General features: G+C 43.6%; 1 protein-coding gene across 7 annotated transcripts in view; it reads left to right on the top strand.

The window, feature by feature from the left end:
* The window catches only part of SLC4A4 (solute carrier family 4 member 4), a 194443-nt gene that overhangs the window by 120386 nt on the left and 57543 nt on the right, over positions 1–16514 (top strand). For 4 of the 7 annotated variants that reach the window (XM_079990733.1, XM_079990732.1, XM_079990730.1 and 1 more), the window contains one exon: positions 7666–7742. In XM_079990733.1, coding sequence (XP_079846859.1) covers positions 7666–7742 — 77 coding nt within the window. Of the gene's footprint in view, positions 1–6225; positions 6322–7665; positions 7743–16514 lie in introns of all 7 variants that reach the window. The other 3 variants (XM_079990731.1, XM_079990728.1, XM_079990729.1) reach the window with 1 other exon arrangement.

Here is a 16514-nt window from a genome sequence, read left to right as displayed (position 1 = left end):
GTATCTGTTGGGGAAATTCCTCTTGTTAAGTATACAAAGCAGCCTTCTTCAGCCTGGTTCCTCCATCCAGATGATTTGGACAATATTTCCTACCAGCACAGATGTACCAGCTGAGCCAGATGATGGGAATTGTACTCCAGAACATCTGGAAGGCACCAGGTTGAGGGAGGCTGATTTAGAGAGAGTGGAGACAGGTATTTCTGGCTTCAGTGTGATGCACTCTGCAGAAGCCAGAGCCAGTTGTTGTGAACCTTCTTAAATTCTAACACTGCAAGTGGCGCAAGAGCTCTCCATGCAAAGAACAGAAAATAATGAATTGCATGTAAAAAAAAAAAATGAGCGTGCTGGGGAGAAATCTTCCAAAATAGTCTGCTCTTATATTCTACTTTTCTACGAGGAAATTACAATGCATGGGATTATTGAGTATTTTACTATCGAACTCCCCATCTGCAGACTTTAGTGGGGTAGACCTAACATGGCAGCATAATATGATTGCTGCGAATGTGCAGATTGGCTGTTGGACTTCAGTTGACCTGGCTTGTTGAACCATAGCATGATCCGAGACTTTTTAAGTTGCAGACTTCGGAAGGCAAGGTGGCTTTTAAGTCCGTGCCCTACCATTCATTTTCTAGTGGATATTAAGTGCCTTAGGGCACAATCCTGTGACATTTTCCTGGAGAGTAGCCACCCATTGAGCCCAGTAGGGGCTAGAGGTTTCTCTCTAGCAAAGAAATGCAGCAAGCTCATTCAGGAGGGAGAGAGCTCTCAGCCCTTCCACTCATTTTTGCGGACTCATTTAGAAGTCTGTTCTTGCAGAGTTGATGCAAGGATCACAAGATTATGCATGTGAAAGGTTTGGAACACTCTGAAGTGCTTTGCAGCAATGTGTTACCAAGAGCATGCGTACAGGTGTGGAGCAGACACCTGCTTTCCACGTAAAGGGAAGGCACACAGAAAAAAACCCTGCACTTAAACCTGTGGCCTTCCACAGTAGACTGAGCAACTAGGAATTACATACCCCAACAGATGACACAAGGGTGAAGCAAAAGGTTGGGCTCAAACCTAAAATCATATGCATGTTACCAAGTATCCAATAAGAATAATTTAAAGTAGCAAATCAGAGAAAAACAAATAATCGTGTAATTGGTAAAATGGATAGTCAACCTTCCATGAGTACATCATCTCTCAATCTCGTTCAACAACCTAGTACAGTGGTGCCCCGCAAGACGAATGCCTCGCAAGACGGAAAACCCGCTAGACGAAAGGGTTTTCCATTTTGGAGGCGCTTCGCAAAACGAATTTCCCTATGGGCTTGCTTCGCAAGACAAAATGTCTTGCGAGTTTTTCCGACTTTTTCCCCCTTTCTCCCCCTTTTTCTAAGCCGCTAAGCCGCTTATCTGCTTATCCGCTATGCCGATAAGCCGCTAAAAGCCGCTAAAAGCCGCTAATAGCGCTAATAGCGCTAATCCACTAAGCCGTCAATGGGCTTGCTTCGCAAGACGAAAAAACCGCTAGACGAAGAGACTCACGGAACGGATTAATTTCGTCTTGCGAGGCACCACTGTACAAAACTTTTGAATTCTTTATACAGTATACTGTTTATTAAATTCCTGGCCCATCATGAGTGCTTGGTTTTATTCATTCATTTTTATTCATGTGTACATCTCCATTAATGTGCATGATCAATAAACATAGATCAATAAAATGAATAAATGAAACACTCATGTAAAACGCAACATTTGATCAAAATTTTCCATTGAAAGCCAGCCCTCCAAAGGGAACAACTTGCAATCCTCACTCCCCAGTGTAGATAACCCTGATTTGCATGATGACTTGCTCATGTTTTAGGAAAAAAGAAAACATTCCATGTGGTTCATTCCATATATGTTGATTGAGAATATTCTATAAATTTGTTGGCATGCAGTGATTTGTAGTAAATCTGTTGCTAAAGCTATGCTGTTTAAATCTGCATCCAATAATTGATTCTGACTGTAAATCTTATGTCCAAGGAAGTGGGGCTTTCATTGAATTATGTGGCTAGCACTGTGTACTTTTTGTCTCTAGAGGGGGTTTCACCTATCTCGTGTTTGGCTGCTCTGTCCAATGATAAGTGCTTCTGCTAATTTTTTTCTTATTAATGTAAATTAGTAGCATCTTTAGCAAGGGTTGTGTTCATAGAGTCCTACATTCAACTGTTTCAGAAGCCAACTTGCTGCAATGCTATCCGGAGCAGCCCTAATAGGGAAGGATGGAAAATTAAATAACTTATGGTTTATCTGAAGTGAGACAAAGCATGAGCCTGGGCCCAGATAACACGTTAAGCCTAGCTCCAGGTACTATGGCGGCAGCAAGACTGGGAGAAGAATGCAGTGTTCATAGTTTCCTCTCTTAGTGCAAAACAAAATTAAAAAATTCCTTCCAGTAGCACCTTAAAGACCAACTAAGTTAGTTCTTGGCATGAGCTTTCGTGTGCATGCACACGTCTTCAACAGACCCTGGACACCTTCCACAGAAATTCAATGATTTTCACCCCACAATCAACCTAACAATGAATCAATCTATGCAAGAAATACATTTTTTGGACACTACTACTATAGACACCACCTTATACTGTAAACCAACTGACCGACAAACATATCTACATGCCTCTAGCTACCATCCCAAACATACCAAACAGTCCATTGTATATAGCCAGGCACTACGTTACAACCGCATCTGCTCCAATTCTACAGACAGAGACTCTCACCTAAGAGATCTACAGCAAACCTTTTTAGAACTAAAATACCCAGCAGATGAAGTTAGACAACAGATCAACAGAGCCAGACTGATACCCAGAGAGAACTTGCTGCACGACAGACCCAAAAAAGAAAATAACAGAACACCTCACAGCACTTTCTCTTAGTGCAGTTACGCTAAGCTATAGTTTGGCTTAGCGTAACGTGCGAATTATGTCATTGGTAGATTCATGCATTCTCTAAGTTGTTCCCACTTCACTGATGGGAAGCTGAGGTCTGGGAGAAAGTTGCTTGCCGCAGCGAGTCCATAGCAGAAGCTGGGTTCCGCATTCCTCACGTCCCAAACCCCATCTCTTTGTCCTTTAGACCCCATAGACACTAGAATATTTTATTTGTTAAGAAAGTATTTCAATGCAAATGTTCGAGAACTGGGTCCATCTCCAAATGCTGCTCTTTGCCAATCCTTGTGTTTGGTTCCAGGCTGCTTTGCATATACTGCATATCTCTGCATGCTCCATATTTCCCGCAGATCTTTTCCTTGGTGCTTTTGTTTGCTATAGTGCAAACAATAAACTTGGTGCTGTAAACAGGTGAACAAGATGGGATGGGAGCAAGGGAATTGACATAGCAGGTGATTTGGTAAGGGAGAAGATTTAAAGAACTGCTTTAATGAGCATTTAGATTTTGGTTTAAGGATATTTTTACTCAAGTGGGACTTTCATTGGGCTGGTTCTCACCATGGTTTAGCGTTACATGCACAAGCTAGAATAAACCTAGGGTTGCCATATGTCCGGAATTTCCTGGACATATCTGGAATGCTGCTGTCTCTTACTGTGTCTGGGTGGAAATTGGTAAAATGTCTGGGAAAACCCAGACGTTTGGCAGCCCGTGTTGGCTCAAAAATGGCATTTTTCTCTGCAATTTTGAACAACAAACTTTTCACTATTTGAAATATGGCAACAAGCTTCTCCTGTGTGGAATGAGCAGTAGGAGAATCTTCTGATGTTTAGCTTTATTTTAAAAGAATGTTGGCTGCTTGTTCTGTATGAACCAGAGACTGAGGTTTAAAAAAACCTCTAGTCCTTTTCTAAACAAACGGACTACAATACCTGTGTTTTGCTGATTTCAACAACCCTTCAGTTTCTTATTTTGTATGTAACAACAACCCAGGATTAGTGGAAAGTGAAACCAAATTCTGGCTGCACAGGAGGAGGAGAGGGGAGTGCAGAAGCTCAAGACTTTGTTCAGGCTGGTTCTAGCTTGTCCACACAGTGCAGCTAAACCATGGTTTAGTGTTACATGTGAACTGGCTTATTGAATTATGTGGGCATGCTCAGTAGCACTGGTAGAACAGCTGCTAGCAAGGAGAGGCTGAGATAATTCAGAAAAGGCTTGCTGAGAGTCTGGTGGGCCTTGAACCAAGAATCTGAGGGTCTGGGAACAGAACTAGTAAGTTACTGTGGACTCAGGCATGATAGTCCTTTGGGACATGACTGGCCCTATGGGTCTTCTGTATTGGCCATGGCAGTGTTTCTCAAACCTGGATCTCCAGCTGTTGTTGGATGACAACTCCCATCATCCCTTGCTGTCAGGATCAATGGTAAGGGATGATGGGAGCTATAGTTCAACAACACCTGGAGACTCAAGTTTGAGAAACACTTGGCTATGGTATGGCAGGTGAACAGAGCAGGGCTTTGGGTTGGTGTAGTTCAGTCTGAAGCCAACAGCTTGAGCTATTGACCGAAGGACTTCCCTCCCAAATATTGATTCAAAGAGAAATGCCTTAAAAGTTGAGCTAGTAGCCATGCTAGAAATTATTTTTTTATCTCAATGCTACCCTTTAGGATAAAACAATAGTTTGGAAACATAGAATTTATCATTTATTCATCACAATTACTTATTCAAACTGAAAGTTGTTAAAAATGCATTGAGGCAGCAGTTGACAATAAGGCATGTTGTTGGACAGAACAATGGGGTTTTATTCCTTTAAGTGTCATTCAGGTTATTCTAAGTAGCTGAATAATGCATCAGCAGAGTTTAGAATTAATGAGAGTAGAAAGAGGAACAGAAGGGGAAGGGTGTGCGAAAGAAGAGACATTTCTCCAGGTGATGCAAATCACTGGCACGTTATTTGAAGTGTTACAAAATGGAATACATCCCCCCCCATTGTTGTGCATGTTGGCTGTGAGTAACAGCCAAAGAAACTGCTTTCTTTCTAAATTCTTCAGATGTTTTCTGGGTACCGTTGTCAGGTTGCGGGTTACAAACCAGTGACAGCAAAAGTTTTGGCCATCTGTTACGACCTTTGGTTGCAGAATTTGCCGTGGTTATTTACAAAGCGTTAAGCCACAGAAACATCCGACAACCTATTCATTGGACGTAGGTGTTCAGAAGGAATCCCATTCACAGAATACTAGAGTTGGAGGGACCCCAAGGGTCATATAGTCCAAGAATCTCAGCTAAAGCATCCACGACAGATGGCTGGTCATCCAACCTCTGCTTAAAAACCTCCAGGGATGGAGAGTCCACAACCCCCTAAGGGAGTCCATTCCACTGTCAAACATCTCTTACTATCAGAAAGTTCTTCCTGATGTTTAGTTGGAATCTCCTTTCTTGTAACTTGAATCCATTGGTGGCAAAATAGGACATTGCAGCCCATGTAATACATTCATTATTGGGCAAACTAGGAATATTTACACTCGGACATTCAATTCCAATGTCATGGAAAAACACTATTTCTCCCACAAACTACTATTTCAGCTTCAAGTGAGTGATCTTGCTTAATGTCCTTACATCTCTACATAGATCAACAAACAGACGCTGCCATAAGTGAGCATTTAACCTGCAGTGCTCAGGTATCAACTCACAATATCCCCAGCTAGCATGCATCTGTTTGATTGCTAGGATAAAATACAGTACTGTCACTCAGAGGTAATATTTTTCAGCCTAGGGCTCGTTCCCAGAGGTTAGCTTCCAGATCTTCATTAGTGAGGGGGAAAAAACAACAGTTGTATGAATGAGCCACCCAGTCGAAGGCCAAATCCCCACGATTTTGAACTAGTTTCCTGGATTGAATCTGAGTAAGTTGTGGCAATTATGTGTTTGCACCTTGCCATTTCCTCTTTCTGCTTTTATTTTGAATATTTAATATCTGTATATACAGATGTCCTTCATGTTTGAGGGTTGCAAAAGGGCAAATATTACAAAACACTGAAAATGCACTCAGTGCCACGTTTTCTACAAGTACACGGCAAAATCTGGTGTTGGAACGGTCTCTAATTGACCTGCGGATGTGCGTAACTCTCTGTGGTGTGTTAACACGAGTGTCTGAATGCTTTTCTGTCTTAACTCTCTTGCTTCTGCAGTTGCTTTGGCCTTTCTCTTTCTCCTCTGCCTTAACTCTGCTGTCTTCCTCCTCCTCCTCTTCCTCCTCTTCCTCCTCGCTGCTGCGCTCGAATGCGTGCTCTTCCTCCTGCTTGCGACTCTAAAGCCCGCAGCCCGCTTGAGAGTTCTGTGCCCTGCCTAGCAACCCGCACATTGGATGATGAAATCCGGGTGCAGCGCAGCCCCAGCGTGGGATGGCTAAGTAAGTGGATGATGGGAAAGGAGTTGCACTTTCCAGGGAAACGGTGTGCATGAAGGGGGTGTGGTTGTGTGTCGGGGGATCAGTCTGGAGATGACGACGACATGCAAAAATGGTGGGCTTCCAAGGAATTAAAGTTCCAAAATACATCTTTGCATGGGGAAAACAGACCCTATCCTTGAACCAGAAACTCTATGAGGTAAGATGCTTCTGCTACTGCAGACTTCAAGGAAAGGGGAATGCAACAACATGCCCTGTGACTGGCAGGCAGACTAAGTACCCCAAAATCATCCTTCTAGTTTAGTTTGGTCAACAGAGCCATACCACATGGTTGCTACAAGCCAGTCTTAAGTCCACTGCTCTCTAAACTCGCTGACCTCAAGGACCCAGAACTAGATGTTTAGGTAGAACTGCCCTTGACTGTAGCCTGGCCCCAAACCATCTGTTTGACGTCGTATCTAGGTCGGTTCAGTGCAGGACAGCTGCAAAGTTGGGGTGTAGGACCTGATTTCCATGATGCTACTGAATTGAACTCACCAGGCCTCCTTGTGTACATGACCTGATAATTTCCTTGCAGTGGTGGTGAAGGTTTATCACATATGGAGAGTTACAATTCAACTTCCCTCACTAATGCAGTGATTAAGGATGTTGCCTAGTGACTTGTTAATTCTATCAAGTCGTGCCTGAATAGAGGTTTAGACCATATCTCAACCCAACATGGAAGCGAAGCACCACATGCACAAGCTCTGTAATTGATTTTACCCTCTTATTTATTTTGTATGTTCTTTATGTGACTCAGAGGCAAAAACAAGCTGAAGATGAAGGGAACCTCCATGGGATTATTATGTGCCCCCAGCTAACCAAATCAGGATGTTTCTTTGTTTTACCCTCATGTTGATCCTAAATCTGTAGCTCAGTCAACATGCTGCTTCTTGCATCATTTTCAGTTAGTAGAGTGAGCAAATCTTTCACCCCTTCTTTCTGTTTTGGTTTTGGTTTAGATGTACATAAATCTAATGTACATAAAAGTTCAAAGTTTTCTGATCAAGGCCTCTGAAAACATAACCTTTTGCATGTTAGTGAAGTCTCCTATTGAGTTAAGTGGGGAGAATCAAGAATTTCTCCAAATGAAATTGTTGAGGATAAAAGAGACTGCCATATATACATGTATTCTGCCATTGCTTGGTGTTGGTACTTGCTTTAGCAGATAGCAGCCGTCTTATATTGAGCTTTCAACCACCCTTCATGTAATTGGCAAACTGCCTTGCTCGGGTATTGCTGTGGCCCGAGTCTCTGTGTGTCCCTTAGCAAATGGTGTTTTAACAGACCTTGGTCTTGTTCTTGCAGGCAGCCCAGCCATGACGCACAGAAACCTGACTTCCTCTAGTTTGAACGACATCTCTGACAAACCTGACAAAGAGCAGGTAAGCCTGGAATTCCTGATCATCATTTCCTTGCAAAGATGTACCGGGAAAGAATGTGATGCTCAGGAGGAGATGAGCACTTTAAGATGAAGGGAAAACGTGAGCAGTTGCAATTTTTAAAGCACTGGCTGTTTTAAGAGGCTATCGTCTTATTGCCAGTGTTGAGTTGAAGGCTCCTGACTTGGTGGTTTATCACTTTGCCCAAGAGATCCTGCAGAATTCTTCCAGCTTTTCAATAGGCCAAAGCAAGCCTGCCTGCCCTTTTTCTGTTGGAGAATAAAGCTCTTAATTTCTAGAGTTTTTCCTCTATCTTTCACATAAGGAAGTCAAATGCAAGTGGCGTTGCAGGTCTAAATTCATTTCCCACTGCTGCCCTTCCCTCATACTCTTGCTTGCATTCAAACTTCTTAATTATCAATCGCTTTAGAAAAATTCAACCCTAACTAAGACAAGGAGCAAGAACAAAGCTTAGGTGAAGATAAACAAGGTTTACCAAATGATGGAAAAGTTCAATTGGCCTGTTTTGTTTATGTGTGCGTAATCAGTTGTAGGTTTTTGTTTTATGTTACACCAGCATTTGACAACTTGGAGCCCTCCACCCCAGAGGTCTGAGGAATCCTATCCCAAGTTCAACACCAATTCCTCCCATCCATCCCAACACACACACACACACGCACACACACACACAGAGAGAGAGAGAGAGAGAGAGAGAGAGAGAGAGAACAAGGTTCTGGTGAGCTGAAGTACTGCAAAATGGTTTTGTTAATCTCATAAAGTTGACAAAGAAATCATTTTGATGGGGTGGGTGTATGAGGGTGTCGATTTGATCATGCTGATCCTTCAAATTCTCTCTCACACCAGACAGATTCAGGTGATATGTGTGTGCTTATATATATATATATAGAGAGAGAGAGAGAGAGAGAGAAGTCAATCTAAGTGCAGCAAGGGAATAATACATTATTTAGTGGCATCTTGAGGTAGATGAAAAGACCTTTGTCTTTCCCATGACAGCTGACTGGCTTGCATTCATTAGTTTGTTGTGCTTCCTACAAGTTTGACAATCCTCAAGGCTTTGTTATGAAATTCCATTCTGTTCAGAAAATAAATACCGAAAATCGGAGAGCTGTATCACTCTCTTGTTTTGTTTTGCTTTTTTGTCCACTGGAGGCTAGAGGGTGGGGTAGTATGTGCTGATATACTGAAGTTTCCTTATTGTTTTTATTTTCCTTATTATTATCCTTATGCCCCTGACAACCTTATTTGCATCAGGATGGAAACCCATTCTTCCTCAAACAGAGAAAGCGATAAAACTGAGCAAAGACACTCATCTGACCAACCTAACAGGTCATGTTTCATTGTAGGAAGTTATGGCAATTTATGACAGTCAGCCAAAGAGAACGGACACTGAGGTCACCATTCACTTCACGTTAAATCATTTAAATCCCATCGACTGCAGAGGGAGGGGATTAGGTCCACGCAGCACTCGTCTATATAGTGGCAGTTAAATATACTTTGTGCTTACTTCCCAGCTCATCTAGAAACCCTGTTTTGCTCAATCCATCGCTGCTCTTTCAACTGCACAGAATATTTTAAGATGTGCAATGGAGCTCTCCACTTCTCTTCTCTGCAGCCCCCTGCCCTCCACGCCCTCAAATTTTTCTCCGTAGGTTTGTGGGACCATCCAGAAAAGACTCAGGGTGCATGATGGGAGAGGACAGTGTTATGTAGTGAAGTTTCACCCTGGGCCAGCAGGGGGATACTGTATATAGTTTTCACTCAGGTCTGTAGATAGTTTTCACTCACGTCCACGTCAGTTATTTTAGGCGGGAAACTCTGGGTTGCTACAATGTTGACAGCCGGCTGCCTATAAAAGCAGGCCGGCTGAGCTGTTTGCTGTTCAGTTCTGTCCAGCTTGCAAGTAAAGAGCTACTCTGGAGAAATTGCTGTGTCGTCTGCTATGTTCGCCCACAACTTAACAGACAGGATGGGGAAAGACCTGTTACAGGAGCAGAACTATACTTGTATGACAGTAGGTATCGCCCCATAAATTTGGTCATCTAGTAAGTGGTCTTGCTTGGTGCCCTCACACATGTACACAGAGAGTAAAAATAAATAATGTCAAATTGCCTACTTTGTCTCTAAGCAGATGATTCCATGTTCCAAAAGGTTTGTGTATTCCGTGTCAGCTGAACTTAGGTTCTACAAAAGTTCTGTTTCACCGCAGGCCGACATGATTTCTGGCAGCCAGTTAGAATGCATCTTTATTCAGGAACTGTATCAGTTAAACAATGGGATAACTGATTTATATTACTGGTTTTAGACAAGCGTTTGTCTCACTGATTTTTAACTCCCCATTACTGAATCAATCTACCCTGACCATGTTTTCAGTTTATGGGTTCAACCACTTTGCTCATGTCCAGAAAATAGCGTTTCCATTTCTTTTAGTGACCCTGGGATGTCTAGTGTGAACAACCTGCAAGTGTGTGCTATCAGAATAGTGGTCTCAGTTATGCAATGTCATAAATGAGAATGTTACAGTCAGCAGTATGGTAAGACAGTAACCAGGACTCAAGTTAATCTGTGTTCCAGTAGGGCCTTATTTATTTATTTAAAAAGCACCCAAAGCCGTTTGGAAGTTGCTGGAGATGCATTTTTGTTGCCTTGGGCAGTCCAGTTGCCTAACTGGGTGTCTGTTGGTGCTACAACAGTGCTGGATACAAGCCAGTGAGGGCAATAGCCATGGAATACAGTGTGTGTGTGTGTGTGTGTGTGTGTGTGTGTGTGTGTGTATGCATGCATGTGGGTCCACACGCTGGAGAAGACTCGTGTGATAGGACCCCTGCTTTTTAAAAATGTCCCTCATCTGGTTTTGTTTGAAAACAGAAGCAGACTCTAGTATCTCCTAACATAAAAGACCCCAAATTTATTTCTTAACTCCCTCCTGTTTGGGGATTATGCGAACACTCCACAGGAAACCGGGTTCCAAGTGCTTTCACCCTCCCTTAATGGTGTCGCTGTTCCCAGAACCCTGCAGAAATCTTTCAGTTCTCTGTGCTTTGTTTAAATGTCCTTGGCAAGCCCTTATGGACGATGAATCTCAAGGACCTTTCTCCCCTACCCCCCATCTCTCCTCCTCCCCACACCAGCTAGCATTTTAAATGCATGCAAGTTAAATAAACTTTGGGTAAAGCAGCATTGGGGGCTGTGTTTGCTACTCAGCTTCACGCAGTTCCATATAGAAACCGCAGGAGAATATGCACGGATGTTTACAAATGCTCTCAGAGCACGTTGAAGGGAAGTGGGTTCCCCTGCCTTTGGGGAAAAGTGCATGCTTAAGATGCATAATGTGTTCAAATGAGTGTAGCCAGCTGGACCATTGATTTGATGATTTACACAAAAACCCCTTGTCCCCAGTGTTTGCAGCACTTCCCTGACTCCTGTGTTTCCATATCAACAGTAAAGTCTCTCTCTCTCTCTCTCTCTCTCTCTCTCTCTCTCTCTCTCTCTCCATTCCTCTGCTGCTGGCCAAAACTAATTCTAAAGTTTAAAAGAAGTTGTCCTGGATGGAGGGGGGTGTACCCCATGCTTGGTTCTGCTAGAGATGTGCCCAGGACTTCCTGCTTCTCGGAGCTCAGTTCATTGATGGATTGTGTAAGGGCCTGTTGCAGCCTCTCTTTTCTTTCTTCTGTCTGTGCTGGCAATTGTTTAACCTTTCCCATTGCTGGGACTATCCTAATTACCGTATCTGATTGCCACGGTGACCTGGATTCACCCTAGACCAGCCTTGCCCCACCTCGGTGGAGGGCACCAAGTAGAGGAAGGCAGACCCAGAGAGGACTCTGGTGCAGGAGAGAGAGTGCAACTTTTTGCTTTGACACCTGTTTGAAGGGAAGCCAGTCAAGCAAAATTTCAGAAGATGTGCTGTCAGGATGTTTCATGGTGGCTTTTACATCTCTGAACTAAGAGTGTCAGGTGCAAAAGGGACAGTAGAGAAAGCAGAGGGAAATGAAGAGGGAATGGAACGCAGGGTGCAGCTGTGAAATTTCCATAGAGCTGCCTATGAATTATAGCTTGGACATTCCAAATTCTTCACATTCCTCAGTGCCTGCATCAAATTCCTAGGAATCCAGGTGGTTAGATATCTGGGGTTTCCACCCCACCTCCAGCTCTTCTGTTACATGGGGTACTTCAGAGCAGAGCTGAGTAATGCCTTTGGCGCCAAGCCATAACAATGGTGAGTTCATGATAGGAGAGATACAGGTCCCTGCAACCCTTGCCTTGGTTTCTCTTCTGTGTTCAGATCCAGGCCTGGTTGTATACTATATGGTAGGCTGCTGTGTTTTCTGCATGCGCTGCTCATAGCGTGACTTGGGAGCTTTGCATGTCTCTTTCCTCAGCAGCCCCATGACCTCAGGAGCTCTTCCTGAGCCACCTAAACCGCCTCGAGGCTCCCCCTGTCCTCATACTTGACATAAAAGATAATAAAGAGCAGGCAGCTACTTGATCTTGTTGTTGGGTTGTTTTTTTAACCAACTTATTTGAATTTTACAGTCTGCTGCATCTAGAAGACTGTAGCTTAAAAGTAGAAAGAAAGTTTAAAGTCTTACTAAAGCAGCACTAAAACAGGGACGCAGGTGGCACTGTGGGTTAAACCACAGAGCCTAGGACTTGCCGATCAGAAGGTTGGCGGTTCAAATCCCCATGACGGGGTGAGCTCTTGTTGCTTGGTCCCAGCTTCTGCCAACCTAGCAGTTCAAAATCACGTCAAAGTGCAAGTAGATAAATAGGTACCGCTCCGGCGGGAAGGTAAACGGTGTTTCCGTGCGCTGCTCTGGTTCATCAGAAGCGGCTTAGTCATGCTGGCCACATGACCCGGAAGCTGTATGTCGGCTCCCTTGGCCAGTAAAGCGAGATGAGCACCGCAACCCCAGAGTCGGTCACGACTGGACCTAATGGTCAGGGGTCCCCTTTACCTTTACCCTTAAAGCAGCATAGACGTAGCAACAGATCCCACTCCTCTCAAAGCAGGTACAGTAACTCCTTAACACCCAAATGAAATAAAAGTGGGGGCCAGAGATCTACAGAAAATGTCCTGTTTTCTGGTCTGAGAAGCCAAGTACCTCGAGTGATGCACACTCACCTTGTGGCCATTTAAGATTGGGAGTCTCCAGGTGCTTCCACACTGAATGCATCTGCCAGTCACCAAAAGCAGCAGCTCCTCTAGGCATGGGGGAACTGGCAGCAGAGTGAGGTTACAATGCTATATTTGTATTGCTAGATGTTACTGGGATGGAGAGGAGGAGGGATATAGAAAGCTGCCTGTTGTCAAGTCGCACTATTAGCCATCTAGCCCAGTGTTGTCTACACTGACTTGCAGAAACTCTCCAGTGTAGAGAAAAGTCTCAAATCACCTCTGTCATGAACGCTTTAGCTAAGTTTCCTGCCTTGCAGGGGGTTGGACTAGATGACCCGGGGGTCCCTTCCAACTCTACAATTCTGTGGTTCTACACCCCCTTCTAACTGACCATGTTAACTTATAATGTCAGGGGCCAGGAGAATCTATGCATACCATGTGCTTTATTGCTAAGCGATGGGTCGTCTCCCCCGCCCTGAAAAGGAAGAGTGAGGAAGCCTCCATTAATCGTTCCTGTTGGTTCATGCTAAGTAAGTGGTCTACCACTGGAGCTAATTCCCCTCCACGGAGAGTCACAAGGCTTTGTGTTCAGCAGCTAGCCCCCTTCTTCCCCCCAAATCTGCAAACGCACCATTGGGAACAGTATTTTTTTTTGTGTGTAATGTATTGGGTTGATGCTTTTGAATTATGGTGCTGGAGGAGACTCTTGAGAGTCCCATGGACTGCAAGAAGATCAAACCTATCCATTCTGAAGGAAATCAGCCCTGAGTGCTCACTGGAAGGACAGATCCTGAAGCTGAGGCCCCAATACTTTGGCCACCTCATGAGAAGAGAAGACTCCCTGGAAAAGACCCTGATGTTGGGAAAGATGAAGGGCACAAGGAGAAGGGGATGACAGAGGACGAGATGGTTGGACAGTGTTCTTGAAGCTACAAACATGAGTTTGACCAAACTGCGGGAGGCAGTGGAAGACAGGAGTGCCTGGCGTGCTCTGGCCCATGGTGTCACAAAGAGTCAGACACGACTAAACGACAACAATGTATTGGATTATCTGTGGAAGGGTAGCTCTGGATTAGAAGGGGCAGGGAGAAATTGGGTTGGCATTTTGATGCCAGCGATGCCGTGTGGATGCTGCAAAGAACTTGGATGCGCGAGGAGCACCCATCACAGAGTAAACATCCACCCTTAGCCTTCAGTTCAAGCCCGCTATGGGTTCAGTTTAGACTTTTAAGTCCAGTTTAAGGGGAAAGCTCTTTGTATGTTCTTATTCGACAAACAGCTGTTTCCTTTGCCCTGGGCGCTGTGAGAATTGTAGCTCCTAGAGGGCAAGCGTAGCAGTCTCTAACAGAGAATCCTCACAAAATAAAATTCTCAGGATTTTTTGGGGTAGAAACTATAACAGTTAATCTGGAATGATATTGTTGTATGGTAGTAATATACACTTTTAGCTGGGATAGATTGGAGGGAAATGCTTTTGTCTATAAAGGTATTCAAGCAAGGGAAATCCCAGTGCTTTTGATATTCCTTAATTGCCCTGGTCTGCTTGCCATCCCAGTTCCTTCACCATGTCAGAGTTGCCTGTTTTGCTTGTATGTATAAATTGTAACAAACTTGTCTTAATTCATCTCCCCCCCCCCAATTTTTCATTATCTGTGTTATGCTATTACTTCAAACATGCACCCAGAGGTGCATGGTATATTTGGACACTGGGTGAATTTCATAAAATCCCAATCAATGTATATTGAGTCAACATTTCTTGGGGGGGTGTGTGTGTCTGTGCGCAAGCTTTTGACTTTCACAGATCTCTTCTTCAGAGCAGCCTTTTCACCACCGACTGGTATTGTCTGCTTTAAGTGGGAATAGAAGGAAAGAAGTAACAGCGGATAGAAAGATAAGGAGACAACCCTGTTAGCATTTTTAAGCTGTTGGCAAAATGTCTTAAGAGAACACATCACAGCAACTAACAGAGGCAGGACTTGATGAAGTCGGACGTATCGGGAGTGGTGAATTAATCTGTGAATTACTAGCATAAAGATTTTAGCTGAAGCCTTCTGAGTGGACAGGGTCACCCTGGGACAATGTGGAGGAGGAGGAAAAGGGGTGAGATAAAGTTAGATACTATTTGGACCCAGGTAGGTGATGGAAGAGGACCCAGAGGAGAAAAAGCCAAATTCAGGGAGAGAAAATAAAGTGAGTGCATTCTTTGGAAAGTACAAAACCCTCGACAGCTGGAGATTATTCAATAAAGCCTAGCATCTTCTGTTAACGAAGACTTACCTGCATGTTGACGGCAGTTTCTCAGCTCTGCTGTTGTTGCTTTATCTCTTAGTACCAGATTGCCTTTATACTGTCAGCTTACAAATTTAACAACAGTAACAGCAACAACAACAATATTCTTTGGGATGGAATCGGGCGCATACTGGAAATTTAGGTTTGTGTAATTAAAGTGGATTGCAGGCAATGACCATTTTAGGCATCTAGGTGTGGGATTTTAGGGACCCTGTAAACATCTGGGTATGTGGACCACAAGATTGCATAATTGGACACAGTAACTTTGTGCTGCCAGGTAGTCTGTGAAATCTTCCAGGGGGGAAACTGGGTACGAGTGGTAAGAGATGGAAGCATCGCAATATATCCAGTGTGTGCTCAGTTTGCGTGGGCTTTCCGAAGCAAATGTGGTTTCGTGATTTATCCTCAAGAGATCTGCAGAATGTCACGTGTGTTGTGTTGGCTAGAACACTAAGGACAAGATGAATAATTGCAGCTGGAATATCCTTCCAGCTGCACTTTTTAGAGAAGAAAGAGTAAGAAGTAGAAACTTCTCTGCCCTTCACTGGAGCATTTAAGATCAATTCATCACCTTAAGCTGCTCTGAAATTTAGACCTTTTTCTCATGCAGTTTCCACCAGCAATCTATCAAGGGATGGTAGTGACGTATTTCATTTCACAAACGTTTTTGCCTCCTTCCCCAGTTCTGCTTTTACCTCCAAATGGAAATGCAGCTCTGGCACTTCTGTGTAATATTGCAGACGTAAATGGGACGCTCTTCTTGTTGCTGTGGCCGTTATGGTGGGCTGCTATTATTAAATTGCAGTGACATATGGGTAAAAGGGCAATTTGTAAATTAATAATAAACAGTATATCTGAACTGTCCAGTAGATACAATTGCATATATTACAAACTTACGTGTTGGTGTTAACTGGAGGAATTGAGGGCGGGATCCCGCTTGTGGAATGATCCCCCCAGTTTGGCACCTTCATGATACATCTTTAGGCGCCAGGTGAAAACATTCCTCTTCAGCCAGGCCTTTGGCTGATTAATATTCTACAGCCTTTTACATTTGTCTGTGGGAAAGGGAGAGGGATTATTGTTTTGTTGTTTTCTTTTAACTATTTACTTGTTTCTGTCCTGCATTTTCTTCTGTGAACCGCCCTGAGATCTTATGATGAAGAGTGGTATAGAAATCCACTAAATAAAAATAAATAATTAAAAATCTTGTTTTGTGAGTTGTACCTGGGAATTATTGTTAATTATCACTGTTTGTACTTTTCTGCATTTCATTTCCATCAGACCTCACTGTTTGCAGTCCACCTCCTCCCCACCCAGCCATGCACATATAACTCCATAGGTATGAATAT

Source organism: Podarcis cretensis (genome assembly GCF_951804945.1).
Source record: "Podarcis cretensis genome assembly, chromosome: 9".
Taxonomy (NCBI): domain Eukaryota; kingdom Metazoa; phylum Chordata; class Lepidosauria; order Squamata; family Lacertidae; genus Podarcis; species Podarcis cretensis.
This window is presented reverse-complemented; position numbering and strand designations above follow the sequence as displayed.